The following is a 15,438-nucleotide window of genomic DNA, read 5'->3' as shown; positions in this document are numbered from 1 at the left end:
GAGTTCTAATGTACGGTTTTTTTAATATCTGGTGTATTTTTGAGGCTTTATTACTTTATAAAATGAAAACGAAGATCCAGAAAAAGTTGTGTTATTTGAACTAAGTGATGTGTCCTTGAGCACGTTAATGTATTCACATGGGCACGTGCATTAAAAGAAAATCTCACTAGCTTGCTGTATTTCTATGCCATAGCCAATGTGAAAATAGTTTCTCTGTTAACAACTGAATGAGGTGTGCTTTGCTCGGGTTGGAGTGAAGACCTACAGGACGGTAGATCTCCAGGAACAGGATTAAGCATCTCTAATGTATGTGATCGTGTCTCACTTACCAAAGAGGTTTTACTCTCAATTAGATTTTCCAAGTTAAATTAAGGCTAATTAATTACACATAGATGAAATATTACAACAGGCATAAGTGTTGCACTCTAAAGTGGTATTGGTTGCAGTGAACGTTCCTCAACATAGCCTTGTGTAGTACAGGCCAAGAATAAAAACTAAAACAATAACAGTAATTAAAGGAAAACTAAGAGTCACAGTAGACCAGTTAAAAAAGTAAAAGCCACAGTATCTCCCTTTTCCTCTCCCATCTCCCATATACATGAACCATTTGAAGGAGGGGGTGAGGTGGAATCAGCGAGTCCCAGTCAGGATGGGGCAGGAGAGGCAGGATTTTACCCAGGAGGTGGGGTGGGTAATTCACTCGCGCTCCAGGAACCAGATTTCGTTGTTTCGGTTGGCTGCGGCAGGGCTGGTGTAGCCTGCCACAATGAAGGGGTTGCACAGTCGGGCCTCGGGCAACCCAAGAACCTCAGCCAGCATGTTCAGCTCATTCACGATGGAGTGCTCATTGGTAACCCCACTGAACGACCTTAGAGGGGACGGGGAGGGGAGAAAATAAACTGCTGAAAAGGTAGACGGGTAAAAATGCGGGTGTTTAAAGACAGTCATGAGATGGGAAACAGGCATCACAGAGATGGGAAAACCAAAGACTGAGATGAGCAGCAGAATTTATTGGTGACTTTTGGTTGCAATATGACATATTAGCTACTCGTATGAGTCTATGGGTATATTATTAAGAATGCTATTATCAGTTGTGACCCTGATGACAACCTCAGCACTCTCAGTTGGATACACTATGTGTAAGTTGCTGTGGATATCAGTGTCTGGTTCATCCTTAACTGTAAGTATAAACAGCCGTTCCTACTGTACAAATGTGCAAATTTGAGCTTTCCATGGCAAGTCAACTGAGCACTGACATAACTACAATATGTTAACATCTTGCGAAAACATATGGGTACTACATGCTCTTGCTTATTCTAAAAAAAAAAAAAAATTAAATCACCAACATAGTAAATAAAATAAAAACCTCAGGTAGACAGCTGTGGGTGCAGGTTCAGGCCTTACAGAGTGAATAATGCGAAACAAGAGAGTACCAGATAACAAATGTTGTCGGCCCACAACAATTCTGGATGGGAAAAATGTCCATTTGCATCAATCGCTCCTTGACCCCGCCTACCCACCTGCTGTGGACGATAGCTGCAGGCCACTCTTGCGTGGCGATGTCAGGGTCCAGCGGTAGGGGTGGCTGGGCTTGGTGTTGCGATGGCAGGTAGTAGGCCACTGTCACATCCCTGGAGAGGACAGAGCGAGACTCGTCCATGCGTACCACAGTTACTATGGGAACGGACATCCCCAGGTAGTGTCCTGTGGGTGGACAGCAGGCGGCGTGAGGAAGTTTTCAGCACATGATGACTGAGCAACAGCGCGCTGACCAAGCAGCACGACTGACATGAAGGATGCACAAAGAAACACCCACTGTTGGTTTTTTTTTTAAACCCTTTCATCCCTTTATACCCATTTTATTGTTTTTACAAGTATGTGGACACCCCTTCTAATTAGTGCTTTTGGCTATTTCAGCCACACCCATTGCTAACAGGTGCATACAATCAAGCATACAGCCATACAATCTCCATTGACAAACATTGGCAGTAGAATGGGTCGTACTGAAGAGCTCAGTGACTTTCAATGTGGCACTGTCATAGGATGCCGCCTTTCCAACAAGTCAGTTCGTCAAATTTCTGGCCTTGCTAGAATTGCCCCAGTCAACTGTAAGTGGTGCAGTGGTGTAAAGCACGCCGCCATTAAACTCTGGAGCAGTGAAAACATCTGACGGACGAATATGGGTTTGGCGGAATGCATAGTGCCAACTGTAATGTTTGGTGGAGAAGGGATAATGGTCTAGGGCTGTTTTTTGTCAGGATGCGTGGGGGGTTTGGACCCAAACGCAGAGGGGGAAAAATGCAAAACTCCAAATGATAAGAACAAAAGACTTTACTTAAACAAGGGAACAAAAGGGAACAAAAAGCCTCGCAGGGCAACTCTCAACAAACGGAGGAAAACTTCAAAACAACACAGGAACAAAGAAAAATTCAGAAAATCCAAAAACACAAGGAAACCAGAACATGGGCAGGAACACATGGAGCAGGTACGAGTAGAGGCTTACGCACAGACACAACCAGACATAACCAAGGATCCAGCACCTGAGTCAAGGAAGAGGGAAACTTAAATAGAACAGACACTGAAGAGACACAGGAGGGCACCATGAACAATCAGGCCACAGAGAGGGAAGGGAAAACGAGACACCCAGCAAACAATAATTGGATAATTGAAAATAATAATACAATTAAACATGGTACAAGCAGGACACAAAACAGAAGTGCCGCCATCTGGCGGCCCAACAAGGAAACACGGACAGGAACACAGAACCATGACAGTTTTTCATGGTTTGGGCTCGGCCCCTTAGTTGCAGTGAAGGGAAATCTTAATGCTACAGCATACAATTACATTCTAGAGAAGTGTGGACTTCCAATTTTGTGGCAACAGTTTGGGGAAGGCCCTTTCCTATTTCAGCATGACAATGCCCCTATGCACAATGTATGGTCTATAAAATATGGTTTGCTTAGTTTAGTTCAGAAGTACTTGACTGGTCTGCACAGAGCCCTGACCTCTACTCATGAAATACCTTTGGGATGAATTGGAATGCTGACTGTGAGCTGGCTCTTATGCCCAACATAAGTGACTAACCTCACTAATGCTCTTGTGGCTGAATGGAAGCGAACCCCACAGCCATGTTCCAAAATCTATTGGAATGTCTTCCTAGAAGAGTAGAGGCTGTTACAGAAGCAACACAGGGGTCCAATTCCATATTAATGTCTATGGTTTTGGAATGAGATGTTCAACAAGTACTGTACATATGGGTGTGACGTTCAGGGTTCTGATTGGCGAAAACAAGGTATTATTACACTTAGATTTAAGCATAGCATCTTAGCCAGTGGTGTCAAACTCGTTGCCATGGAGGGCCGTGTGTATGCAGGTTTTCATTCCAGCCTCAGATCTTGATTATATAATTAGTTGAATTATTTGCTGAATTAGGGATGCAGGTTTGTGCACAATGGTGACCCGACGTCTATGGTGACCCGCATTGTCTAAATAAAAATTTTCTTATATTCTGTGCTTCAATGCAGTTAAACGCATATGGCTGAATGAGTAATTGGACTCAATTAAGGCAGCATTAATTGGTTGGAATGAAAACCTGCATACACACGGCCCTCCATGGCAACGAGTTTGACACCACTGATCTTAGCGGTTCACTATTTTTCAGGATTAACTGAGTTGTTAACCAAGCACTTTGACACTCATAAATTACCTATGGAACCTCTAAATCTGCAATATATTATTTGTGGATAAAATGTGGCAGTTTCTGTTGCTGTGAATATTAGGCTAATTATTCAACAAATTTTCATATCATCTTATAAAAAAAACAATTTAGGACATTTATCCAAGGCTCAAATAAGTGTACAATCACTGCTTTCATGTAATTAATTTTTCCCTCCCAGTATTAGCTTTAATAAGCTAAGACTGAGAGAAGTTATTAATGTCATTGCTATTAACAGCACCATCAAACCTGCCTAAAACATATACAGGAATAAGGATGCGCACGCAGTGTAATCCCTGGTGCTGGGTTAGGAGACAGGTTTTGGACTGCATTCCAAAATGTATACTCGTGCACTCAGTAGTATGTATGGACATTCAAAGTATTCTGCTGAGTACATACTATCTGATATGCAAGCACATAAATAAAGTACATAAAATTGCTTTGATTTTGAACACATTTTTACATTACATTACAGTCATTTAACAGAAGCTGTTTTCCAGATTGAATTGCAAGTCTTTTGCATTATTCACACAGAATCTGTTTATACAGCTGGATATTTTCCGAAGCAATCCTGGTTCAAACCTGCAACAAGCCCAGGTCCCTAACCATTACATTACACTGCTGCCCCTATGTTAACAACTTGCCATGCATTCTGACCTACAAATGTATATTGAGTCATGAATACGCTCATAAAACTCATTTAAAAAAATGTATTTGATATATTTCAAAAGCATGGGAAATTCCTGACTTGAGTCAATGTAGTGGCTGAACTTTGTCAGAAAGGTTAGATAGAGTTGATGTATTAGGGGCACAATATAATACCTTTCAATGGCTGTATATCATTGTGGCTCTTGAGTGTTTATGGTCTATATATCCCCATTCTGGATCTGGAGTAACAGTCTTTGCACAACTGTATGTTGTCCTCTCCTCAGTAAAACTGATCCTGAGGAGGGGAGTTACACTCCCTGTGTAAGTACACATTATCGCACATGACCACAGTCTGCCACAAAACACGAGTGCTGCAGTAATTATTAGATGGTCACAGGCACCTTTACTCACAGGTACACAAAGAGTTTTGTGCAACCAGCACCCCCTGGTGGAGACAGACTGCCAGTAACGACATTACTCACCTGAGGAGTTCTGCTGGCATATGTATCTCATGAGTTTCATGAACCCAAGGCAGATGCTCTGCTCGTATGTATCCTGGCGGACCGTGACACACGCCCATTTGGCCTTCTCGTAGTGACGTTTCTCGTACAGCACGCCCCCACACTGCGGAGAAACATGTGCACCCACTGTTCAGCCGCACGAGTGTCTCTGTGAGGACTGTGAGGACTATGAGTGTGAGAGGGGGCTAGACTGGCCCACCTTTCTGAGGATGTGTCTGTAAGCGTGGGAAAGAAAAGGAGAGAGTGAGCGTGTGCAAAAATGAGATAGGGACAGGGAGGCATTCACCTTCTCCTTGCGAGTGATGAGGGTGAAGGGGACATTCTCACGGTCCTGTCCCCTCTCTGTATTAGTGGTCAACTGCTGGATCGGTTCCGCCATGTCTAAGGGGAATGGGGAAGGAAATAAAACTGAAATAATTCAGCCATGGTAACCTTGGAATATTATCCCTGTTAAAGGGAAAGCATAAATGAGCTAAATGGGTGTCATCCTAGAGTCAGCGTATACAACCCTATTCCTGAAATGCTGCAATTGATACCTTGCGTCAACACTGCTGTTGCTCATAATATAGCCTTGTTTCAACAGGGGGAGTACAATTGCAGTAGCTCCCCTACTGCACACTCACATTGCATTGAAGGATGGCATTCTGTCTCTGACAGAAATCAGAAAATGGGTACCATTGCTTGGGCATTGCCACTGAAAGTGTGTTGCAGTTGTTTTAATAATTCTCATTATTGCTACTAACTGGACCGCAAAGTGCTGGTGTCAGCAACTGCTCCACATGCACAGTGCTGAATTCAGGAATCTAAAGTATAAAATACATTTCCATTTCGATTAAAGCTAGAAGTATATCCTGTGAGTTGTCATGGGAAATGGAGGAGGGTTACAAAAACGCTGGACATTTGAAACATTCAAATGAAACTGAATATTGTGAATGGTGATGTCACTTTATTGAATGTCTTTGCTTTTTTACTTTCCATCTGGCTGACAGTATTTGTGATTTTTTTCCCCCCACTGGAACCTTTTGAGGTAATTTGATGTCATATTTTGTCGCTGGGAAATACTGATATATTTATTTGTATTATTTGTGAAAATGTAAAATTACACTCTTTGGGGTAAGACCTCCACTCAGCATCTTATGCAAAATAAATCTGCAAGTATTATAGGTGGGTTTTTTTAGTGGATACAACCATGAAGACCATACTTAAGTGAAAATAGCATTTGTTGTCCATTGTAGTATCACTAACTAGGAAGCAGCAGATACTATGGTTTCTTAATTTCGCTATAGCCTACATCCTGAGATAAAAACAACTGTTGAAAATTGCTTCATGAATAAAATGTTAAATGTCTTTGTTACATTGTTTGTCAGTGGCCAATGTTATAATTAAATAATAGTTTACTGTTATTTTGAAATTTATTTACATAACATTAACAATTTAATAAATAAACAAATGGATATTTGAAATGTTTCATTGTTTTACTTTCTATTTCTCATGTGTGATGGCTTATTATAAATAAAAAATGACTGACCCAATCAATTTTCATTTAAAACAGGCTATTTATTGTAAGTGTAAATAACAGAAACTATGACCAATATAGTTGATAAAAAAATATTTAAAATATAAATTATGAAGTCTGTAAAAATCATATAGTAATACAATATTGAGGTAAAAGGGCCACTTTTTTGTATTAGAACACCAAAGATGCCCATTCGTACAAAAATATTATAGAAATACTAAACAGATTTATACATATGTTGTAATTTGGTAGTAATCAGTAGTAGTAATAATAGTAAAATAGACATTATTCTTAAGTCGGACGTCTTATCATACAACGTGCGCAAAATTCAGCCACTTCAAACCGACCTGACTCCTGTGTAGTCTTACCTTGGGGAACGCTCACTTGATGTACTCTTCCAATATCTTGCCAATAATTTAGTAGTCTATCCTGCTCTTCCTCTTCCATGGCTTCCTCCTCTAAAACGCCATCGCCGGCCGGGAGTTCCTCTTCCGTAAAAGATTCCAGGTCTTCCAGTCTGATCATCCCACTACGTTGGCTGTCGCCTCCACCACCGCTGCTAAGACGACAACCTCTTCCGTCCATTTGTATAGTCTGTAAAATAACCTGTTAAGAGACGAAACAAATACGCTGGAAATTACAGAAAATGTGAATTGTGCTACTAGCCTAATGGCCTTTAGTTATGCATGACAGATTGCTGATGTTGCGCGCGCTGTGCTGCAGGTAATCACACGTTTATAAGCATTCGTAGGAAGTCACATGACTCTTCCCTCTCTTTAAAAGAAACACAGCTACAAGCAAAAGTGTGTGGATAATGCTGGTGACTGTAGTCCAAGGACTGCATGCATCAGATTAACCTGGCGATAAAGCTAAGTATTTAGATGCTTTCGTGAACTGCAACATATAAAGGGTCAAAAGTGGTCTCAAATATCAATTTGTTAAGTGGATAAGTCATATGGGCCTATGCATTGGCGCTCCCAATTAGTGTGTTGTTGTAGAAATGGGTCAACTTGTTATTTAACTGCACAGAACCTTTGCTGTGGTTCAGGCATATGGATTTCTTATTTATAGCAAACGATAGAGGGGAGATTCGCCGTAAATGTAACGTTTGATTATGTTACAAAATGTCAAATTCTGTACAATGCGACTACCGTAGCCATTTCAGTTTTGTACGTGTGAATTCAGTCGTATACCATTTCCCAAAGGAACGGAACAATATGATAACCATTGCGGGAAATATTTACACAAAAACTGTTTTTGAGCGCGCTGTGTAAAATACAGTAAAAAAAAAAAAAGGTCATTTCGGGTATAAGGCTTCGTCTTTATGTACAATAAATCAAATCATGCATCATTTAAAAAGTTGTCTGTCCTTGAAAAGTTAGTGCTGTTTTGGGAGTGTATTCTAGCGGGAATTGGATGCTAGGTGACCAAAAAAAAAAAAAAGCTTGATTTCCCCGTCTGTATAAATGCAGTTATGCTGCCTCTGAGTGGCAATAACAAACAACGTGCTTTCTGTTATATTCTTACAGAATGCCATCTAAAGAGAAAACACGAGGTTGGTAACCAGGGAGGCTATGGATAGGATTTGTAACTTGGAGATTAGGGACACTAGATGGTGTTCATAACTACATGTTGTGTCCTTTTGGGGAGACCATAGGCGTTTCAAATGGTGTTTAATATTTATTAACACAATTAATTTACCCATGAACATATTTCACTTAAGTTAGTTTAATGTTTAATGTAAAATGTGTTCAGCTAATTTGCTTTCTGTGTTGACATAGCCTCGTCTTCTAGATGTACCAAGTGATTCATGGAAAAGAAACAGCCTCCTGATCTCAGGCATTTATAATAAGCACGCACCAGATTGGTCTGTATTCTTTTGAAGGCTCAAGTTTCTATGTGAATGTTCAAAGAGAGTAAAATTATTATTGTAAAAAAAAAAAGGCACTGGGAAAGTCTCACGTATGGTGCATGCAGATTTTGTTAAAACGTTCCTCATTTCCCTGATTTCGAACGCATGTCTTATTACTGCAACATCTCCATCAAGTCATTAGGGTGGAAAATGGCACACAAGTCCTCTGAAATGCCTGCACACAGCCAATGCTTTTCTCTCCAAGCTCTCTCTTTTTTCTCCAAGTCATCAGTTGCATGGTCAGATTTGAATCTGAGCTGTGGGATACTTCACGAAAGAAAGAGCAAGCTCTGGAGACACCTTCTGTGAGCCCCATTTAAAGCATGTTTGGCTTCTTTTTTTGTGGTCAGGAGATTTTTGCCTTGCCTTTCTTTTCTTTGACTCACTCTGGACTACAGCACTGATGTTTATATGAGATGACAGTGTTTTTCTGATTGATGTGGGCGTACACACTAGCAACATCCCAGCGAGCAAAACCCAGAATCTACATATCTACAGGGGTGGAAATCTATTTTATTGCACAAAAAATGTTCACTGTGATTCAGTTTTCCAGGACCTTTTAATCGTCACACTGGCTTGGCAGCAATCAGATTAGCAATACGCAAAAAATTCCAGAGAGCTTCTCTTTTAGCAGAAGCCCTCAACGTTGCTTCTGTCTGTGTGACCTTGGTACTGTCATGCGTAATCACTGGCTGCACGGCCCACAGCAGGCACTACACCTAATAAAGCACTTGCTTCAGGGATTTTCTGTGCTAAGAGGAACATTGCTAAATTACTCATTAGGCCAAGCGCAACGCAAGTGTCTTTACTAGTTTCAGATCGACGCAGTTATCATTTTCTTGTCCAGTGCCCACGTTGTTTAAATAGTTCATTATTAAGATAGTAATATGCTCCTACATAGGCGGGTGCACAACGCGCGGTATTTAAAAAAAATACATGTCATAGTGGTTAGTCATAATATTTATCAGAATTATCTGCCAAATCCACCATTATAATAGCAATCCGCCAAGGTGCAAGCACACCTGGCTTTTAAAGGGAATGGGAGATGACACTCTGATTGGTTTATTTAATGTTACGCCCAAAACACACCTATGATTAATTAAGAGACTAAGAACAACCCATTTGAACCATGCACCTTACTTTGCTCTCAGATTATCCGCCGTTAAACTAGCAAAAGTGGATTTGGACACGCCCTAAATGCACTTGCGCCGTGCGCATAGATTGTTAAAATATAGCCCATTGTCTGTATTATTGTGCTTTTTTGAACGCTTTGAGCTAAAGCAGCACCTCGCCTGGACAGTGCTCTGCAGGCCTTATTCACCTTCACTGGAAAAGAGCTCTTTATCCATCACAGGAAAATCTTCAACAATAACAACCTCAACTGATAGGGTGGGTGTCTGAGAGACCATTGTGTCAAAGAATAATGTTTATTGCTTTTTCCCACTTGCTGCCTTCTGGTAGGCCTTAAACACACTTCTTTGTCCTGTAGCTGAAATAAACAGGCACTGTTAAAGCAGTAAGGCTGAAAGCATTTACAGTTGTTCACACAAGAAAACTCCACATCAGTGGTAGCTAGAAATGAGCTGACAATCACCAGTGATAATCTAGTACAAAATGTTGTTGAAATTTTTTACAGAATTGAAAAAAAAAAAAACCTAACTCAAAGAACACACACCTGAGTCACTATCATGCCCAAATTCTGCACTCAAGAAGATTCCCAATCATCTTTGTGTTGCTTTTTACCTTTGCTGTTTGTGCCTTACTTCTACTGTATCTTCTTGTAAGGCTCGCAAGCACAATATCATTTTTAACTGCCGGAAATGGCTAACCTGAAACAAATGCAACAAAAGTAATTATATTCTAGGCTTAATGTGTGCTGATCATACGGGTCATTTAATCCCCATGGGGGTGATATCTGTCACTAGACAACACTATAACACTAGACAACTCCTGTTCTTCTCAAGGCACAACTCACTCCCCACATCGATTGCAAGACATGCTGGTGCCTGGAGCTTGGTTGAATCAACAATAATCAACAAAAGTTATGGCTCATTTGTTAATGGTTTTCTAGTTTGAATGTATCAACTGTTGATGAAACTGACAGCAATGTTTAACTAGCAGTTATTCTTTCAGATTATGCCCATGTGTACTCTCGGTATGGTGAATGGACCACCGTTTCTTCATGACCAAGGAAACCAAGGTCTCCCACTGAGGTGCTGAATGAAAATGGCATATTGTATCCTGGCTTTCAATTATGTTCACAGCAATGGGCCAGGAAAAAAAAACAACCTCATATTACAGGTTGATTTGGTCTCTGAAATTGCCTAAATTGCTTCTTCCTCCCTCTGTAAAATGACTGTATTGTGTCTGTGTGCTTCAACACATCACTCCTGTTGCTATAGCGATGTTACAGCGTGCAGGCTGTGGCAGTTTGTTCCATGAAAAAATCTTTACCTCACATTTGGAAAATTAAATCAATGTTTTTTTTTTTTTTTACAGAATTGTACTAAGATACTTTGCATTCAATATTTCAAACTTATAAGTAGTTATTTATAAAACCATACTTTGAGTTTGAAATGATCTTATCTCTACGCAAAGTCTAGACTTGACGTAAGTGATTTTCCAGCTGGTTATGTAGGGGTATTGCAGTTTGGGACACATATGCATCCAAGCATGTGGTGAACTTTGCATTAGCTTTATGAATAATTTGATAGGAATTATCAATTAAAGGTGTGAGGAATTAATTGTTTGTCAACCCACTATTTAGTCCACTGAATAATACGTGTTGCCTGTCTTCAATCTCCTCTACCGTCGCCGTGATCTTGTCTTTCGAAAAGTTTGCTTTTCTCTTTTGGTCCATGGTTATTCCTGACTAAACCCTCAATTGTGCTAGCATTATATAAGGGGAAATCGCTAATTGTAAGGCACGTTCAGGTGCCGTCAATTTTAAATTAATTTGAGATTTATAGATTACAGGTGCGTAAGTTACAAATAGGCTTCTTGGAACCTGCGTAAGCAAAGTCTTTTATGCTCAGTATCTTTTATGAATCGAACGTAAGCACACCGTCGGAAATTATCTTAAGACTAAGTTCAAGTATAAATCTAAGGACATTTTTATAAATGAGGCCCCATATATATATGTACTTTTTTGTGCAAGTTAAATGTTATTATATATGCATATAACTGCTCTGGGCATTTCTCAACTTCTAACAAAACCTCATGCCCTGTATGACAGCTAAACATACTGCAGCATGTCTATGGTAGTACGGAATTAAACTGAATTTAACAAGTAGTTGTCGCTTGTAAACATTGCTGTCAGTCGTCGTCTGCACTTAATTAGTGGCAATTACTTTATCAACTTAGATTATTGTGACGGTGCAAATTGTATAATTGTTTGCAAAGGGGCTTGACAAAAAGACTATCGCAACCTCTAGCTGGCACAGGACTAAAGTACCATGCAAGAAAACAAGAGGATTCAAAAATGGTGGGTTAGTAATGAGGGCTGACTATATTTAACCTTGTAAGATACAATATGTAAGAATATGTAAAGACACATCACTGTTGACAGATGAGAGCCTGGGCAGTGTGGTAGCCTTAACACAGTGATGGGTTAAAATGTAATGCAGCCCTTGATGACATCATCACATCTCTTCACCCTTGAGAGTCAGACTAATCTTATAATCCATAGCTGCTTTTGGGAGGGAAATTGGGAACACAGGTTTTTCAATAAGTGCTGGATGGTCACATTTTAGCATCTAAAGCATTTTTCATTGCCTGGCTAGATGGTGACTGGTTGTATTCCCTTACATACAGCATAGAAGGCTGTGCTGAATTACTTTTAGCTTCCATGGTGACAGACATTGTGACCTTGTGCGCAGCCAGCCTGTCTGCGCACAGTAAAAATGTAATATGTTTTCTTTAATAATAAAATATGAAATGTACTCAGGTGGATCCAAATTAGGGCAAACCTTATTATTACCTGAATAAATAGTGAGAGAGAGAGAGAGAGTGATGACAAAAGCAAACAAGGAATTTGAGTAAATGCATTTTCTTTACATTAATTAGCATATATTCCCGCATAAAATGATGCGATAACCATTTGGCACTAATACTTTGTTGCATGGATTGTGAAAATTTATGCATGGTTTGGTTTCTTACTGTGTTTAAGGAATCTCATACCTCTTATGTTTAAAGGTTAAATGTAAATAATAAAGCTGCATATAAGCATTTGGATTGTCTTACAAGAACTTTTACCCAGTAGCTGTACACTAACTGCTGTGTTATTACAATGGTTTGCTACAGTATCAGTGTGGTAAAATCACATCTAAACTGTGTGGAAGTCTTTCAACAAATCAGAATTTTCAGCTTTGTTCTTGTATATCTTCAGTCTGCTGCCAAAAGGACTGAAACCCCCTACTGTTAGCTGTTGGTGATATAAACATAATAGCCATTTGCAAAAAAATTGTACAGTATGGTCGTAAGTGAGCAATGCTATACATAAGAGTACAGTAGGTATTTTCGAACCGTGAATTAATAATGTTCTCTGGGTTTTGAAGACCTCAGAAGCAGGAATGACTGTAACCCAGTCTGTGGTGCATTGTTCTGAACATGCTGTGAGGCTAGCACTGAAGGTACTCTATTGCTGAGAGCTGCTGAGAGCATCACAATGCAACCATGAACATAGCATACTATCTGCATGCTGCAGAAAAGTAGATGTTATGTTGCAATGTATGTCCAAAATATTTCTGTAATTTATTTTAAGTCAGTCCCAGGTTTTGCCAATCAAATAATTTGGCTCAAAAGTATCTTCCCAAGGCTCCTTCTATCACTGTAATACTGATGACACAGCTATTTCTCTCCTTTCTGACGCATGAAAAAATTTGTCTTATGATATTTTGAGTCACCATCTCAAACTTATTCGCTCCAAAACTGTGGTGTGGTACCCACCTGCTACATCTCCCCTTAAGGATCCGTCCTTCACCCTTGACAATAAAACACTGTTACTGCTAGTACAATGTTGCTGGCCTTCCATTACAACAATAAAGGACATTCGGCATGTTGGAGGTGAAGGTGATGTGCGGGAAAGGAAATATGGAGACAGCTGACATGCAGGTTTGTGGAATTTTTATATGTGGGGAAAAAACAGGTTTGGCTCTGGTTAGATAATCATTTGAACCTCAATAAAAAAAACCCTCTCTTTGAGCCTTAAATAAAAGATGAGAATGGACTTTAAACACATGAATTGTCTGATTACAAATCTAAAATTGTGGAGTAAAGAGCCAAATCAATAAAAATATGTCTTGTCCTGTATGTGGTAACTAGTGACAACTTTAATGTAAATTTGAGACTTTGCACTGTGTGGGCCCAATTTATTACATTAACTACTGAATGTACTGAATGTGGAATTTGTCAGTTTTCTTTAAAGGCAGGTAAGTCTGCTTACCAAGAGACAATCTGAAATTGTACCTCTGTGTTTAAAACTACATGAGTATCCTCTTGCTTCCCCAAATACAAACAGAGAGTGCAAATGCTAAATCCTGCATGTCTGGTCAGGCACATTAAACTAATGTGATGTTTACCATGGCTTCATTTAATTTGCAAACCTTTGTGTATAAACTTGACTCTTCTGAAATTTAATTTTCCTTTATTGACAGAGACACACTAGGTCATCTTGCAGTTATGAAACACTTCTAAGAAATCTCAGTTCATTTCTAAGAACCAGTGCTTTAGCCACTAGATGCAAGCCTGATTGGCAATGAGCAGGGCATTATGACAGGCTTTGGGAGACATCTGTTCACCCTATCAGTTTTTGGACTATTACCTGTTTCCTTCGGATAATATGAAACTCACAGAGGTCTGTGGCTTTGATGTGAAGATTTGATAACCTGGTGTCAAAGTTCAGTGTTCAGTGCTTGAACATCAGACCCCTTCTTATATCTCTCTGTTTTTAGTGAGGAAGTGATAATGTCTTGTACATTCAAATGCAGCTGCCATAAAATGTGTTACACCAAAAGGTACAGTACGTACCCGTCTACAAAAGCAAGTGTTTAGTGCCTGAACAAATCTAAATGTATTTTGTTGTGCAGGCCAGAGGCTGTACCAATAAATCAACGATTCTCAGTAATGTCCTTGGTGGACAACGATGCTCCAGATGGTGTGTGTGCATAACTACCTAGGACGCTTAGAAGTTTGGAAGTTCAAAGATAATTTTGCCAATAACTGCTCCAAAACGCAAAATGAAAGACTCAGTATGCATTTAAATTCCTCATGTGCTCGCATGTACTTGGGATGACAGAGTATCAGAATGCGCTGGTGTACTTTATCCATAGTGGTCATTCCCATTAGCCCTGGCTGTGTGATGCTAGTTACACAAATTTCATTGAAGAAGCAAGCACTGACAAGGAACAAAATTTTTGTACAAAATGTTATAAGCCATCAAGTAAATGTAACAAACAAAATGGAAACAACTATATTATGGTTTGGGCATTTAAAAAAAATTAATCTGGCTGTTCTTGCTCCAGGTTGAAATATGCAGTCAACTAATCTATGGTTATGGCTTATTTGCCTTTCACTTCAAATAAATGCAAGAATAGTCCTGGAGTATGCGCTTATATTTTGCTGTTGCCCTTTTGTTGTTGACATCTTTCCAGTGTAGAGTTCCATGCTGATATGACCTGCCATTGCTTGTGAAACATTAGCAAGGTGAGTTGTCATATATATAGTGCCCTCCAACAGAATGAGAACATTACAGTGGAATTTGTTCATTTTGCTATACTCAGGGCATTTAGATTCCCCCAAAGGAAGTGCAAGGATGCACTTCTCCTTTTGTAGGTGCAACCTGGCATCTGAAAATTTGGCGCAACACCTCTCGGAGATGATCTTTCCTGTGACAAGACTGCCGTTCAGATAGAGTTTGACAACAGGCACCCCCAGCTAGTGGTGTGTCCATAAAACTTTAAAAAATGGCTACAGTCATTGATACTCCAAACTGCAACTGTTGAGCATGAAACAACCCTTTGTGCGTGTATTAACAAACTTGGTCCTTTGCTTTGAATAATGGAAAAGGGATGTGTGTACTTTGACTGTTCATATTCCACTTCCAGTAAAATTTTTCCAGGCACTTTCA

General features: G+C 39.7%; 1 protein-coding gene across 1 annotated transcript; it reads right to left on the bottom strand.

Annotated features, from left to right (window-relative positions):
* Positions 1-241: 241 nt before the first annotated feature.
* Positions 242-7,085, bottom strand: LOC118230532 (heme-binding protein 1-like). Its single transcript, XM_035423630.1, has 5 exons — positions 6,769-7,085; positions 5,171-5,265; positions 4,846-4,987; positions 1,521-1,704; positions 242-868 (listed from the first exon to the last, which is right to left on the bottom strand). The coding sequence occupies exons 1-5, from the start codon at positions 6,983-6,985 to the stop codon at positions 697-699; spliced, it is 810 nt and encodes a 269-aa protein (XP_035279521.1). The 5' UTR covers positions 6,986-7,085; the 3' UTR covers positions 242-696.
* Between the last annotated feature and the right edge of the window lie 8,353 nt (positions 7,086-15,438).

The sequence above is a fragment of the Anguilla anguilla genome, chromosome 6, assembly GCF_013347855.1.
Source record: "Anguilla anguilla isolate fAngAng1 chromosome 6, fAngAng1.pri, whole genome shotgun sequence".
NCBI classification, from domain to species: domain Eukaryota; kingdom Metazoa; phylum Chordata; class Actinopteri; order Anguilliformes; family Anguillidae; genus Anguilla; species Anguilla anguilla.
The sequence above is the reverse complement of the archived record's forward strand: the minus strand, read 5'-3'. Positions and strand labels throughout refer to the sequence as shown.

Bases quoted from the DNA above. Each gene is read 5' to 3' on its own strand.
- LOC118230532 (XM_035423630.1), bottom strand. From the start codon at position 6,985: ATGGACGGAAGAGGTTGTCGTCTTAGCAGCGGTGGTGGAGGCGACAGC. The intron at 5,266-6,768 runs GTAAGACTACAC...CATTCCCCTTAG, and splicing joins TCAAGTGAGCGTTCCCCAAG to ACATGGCGGAACCGATCCAG. The intron at 1,705-4,845 runs GTGAGTAATGTC...GTCCACCCACAG, and splicing joins ATGCCAGCAGAACTCCTCAG to GACACTACCTGGGGATGTCC.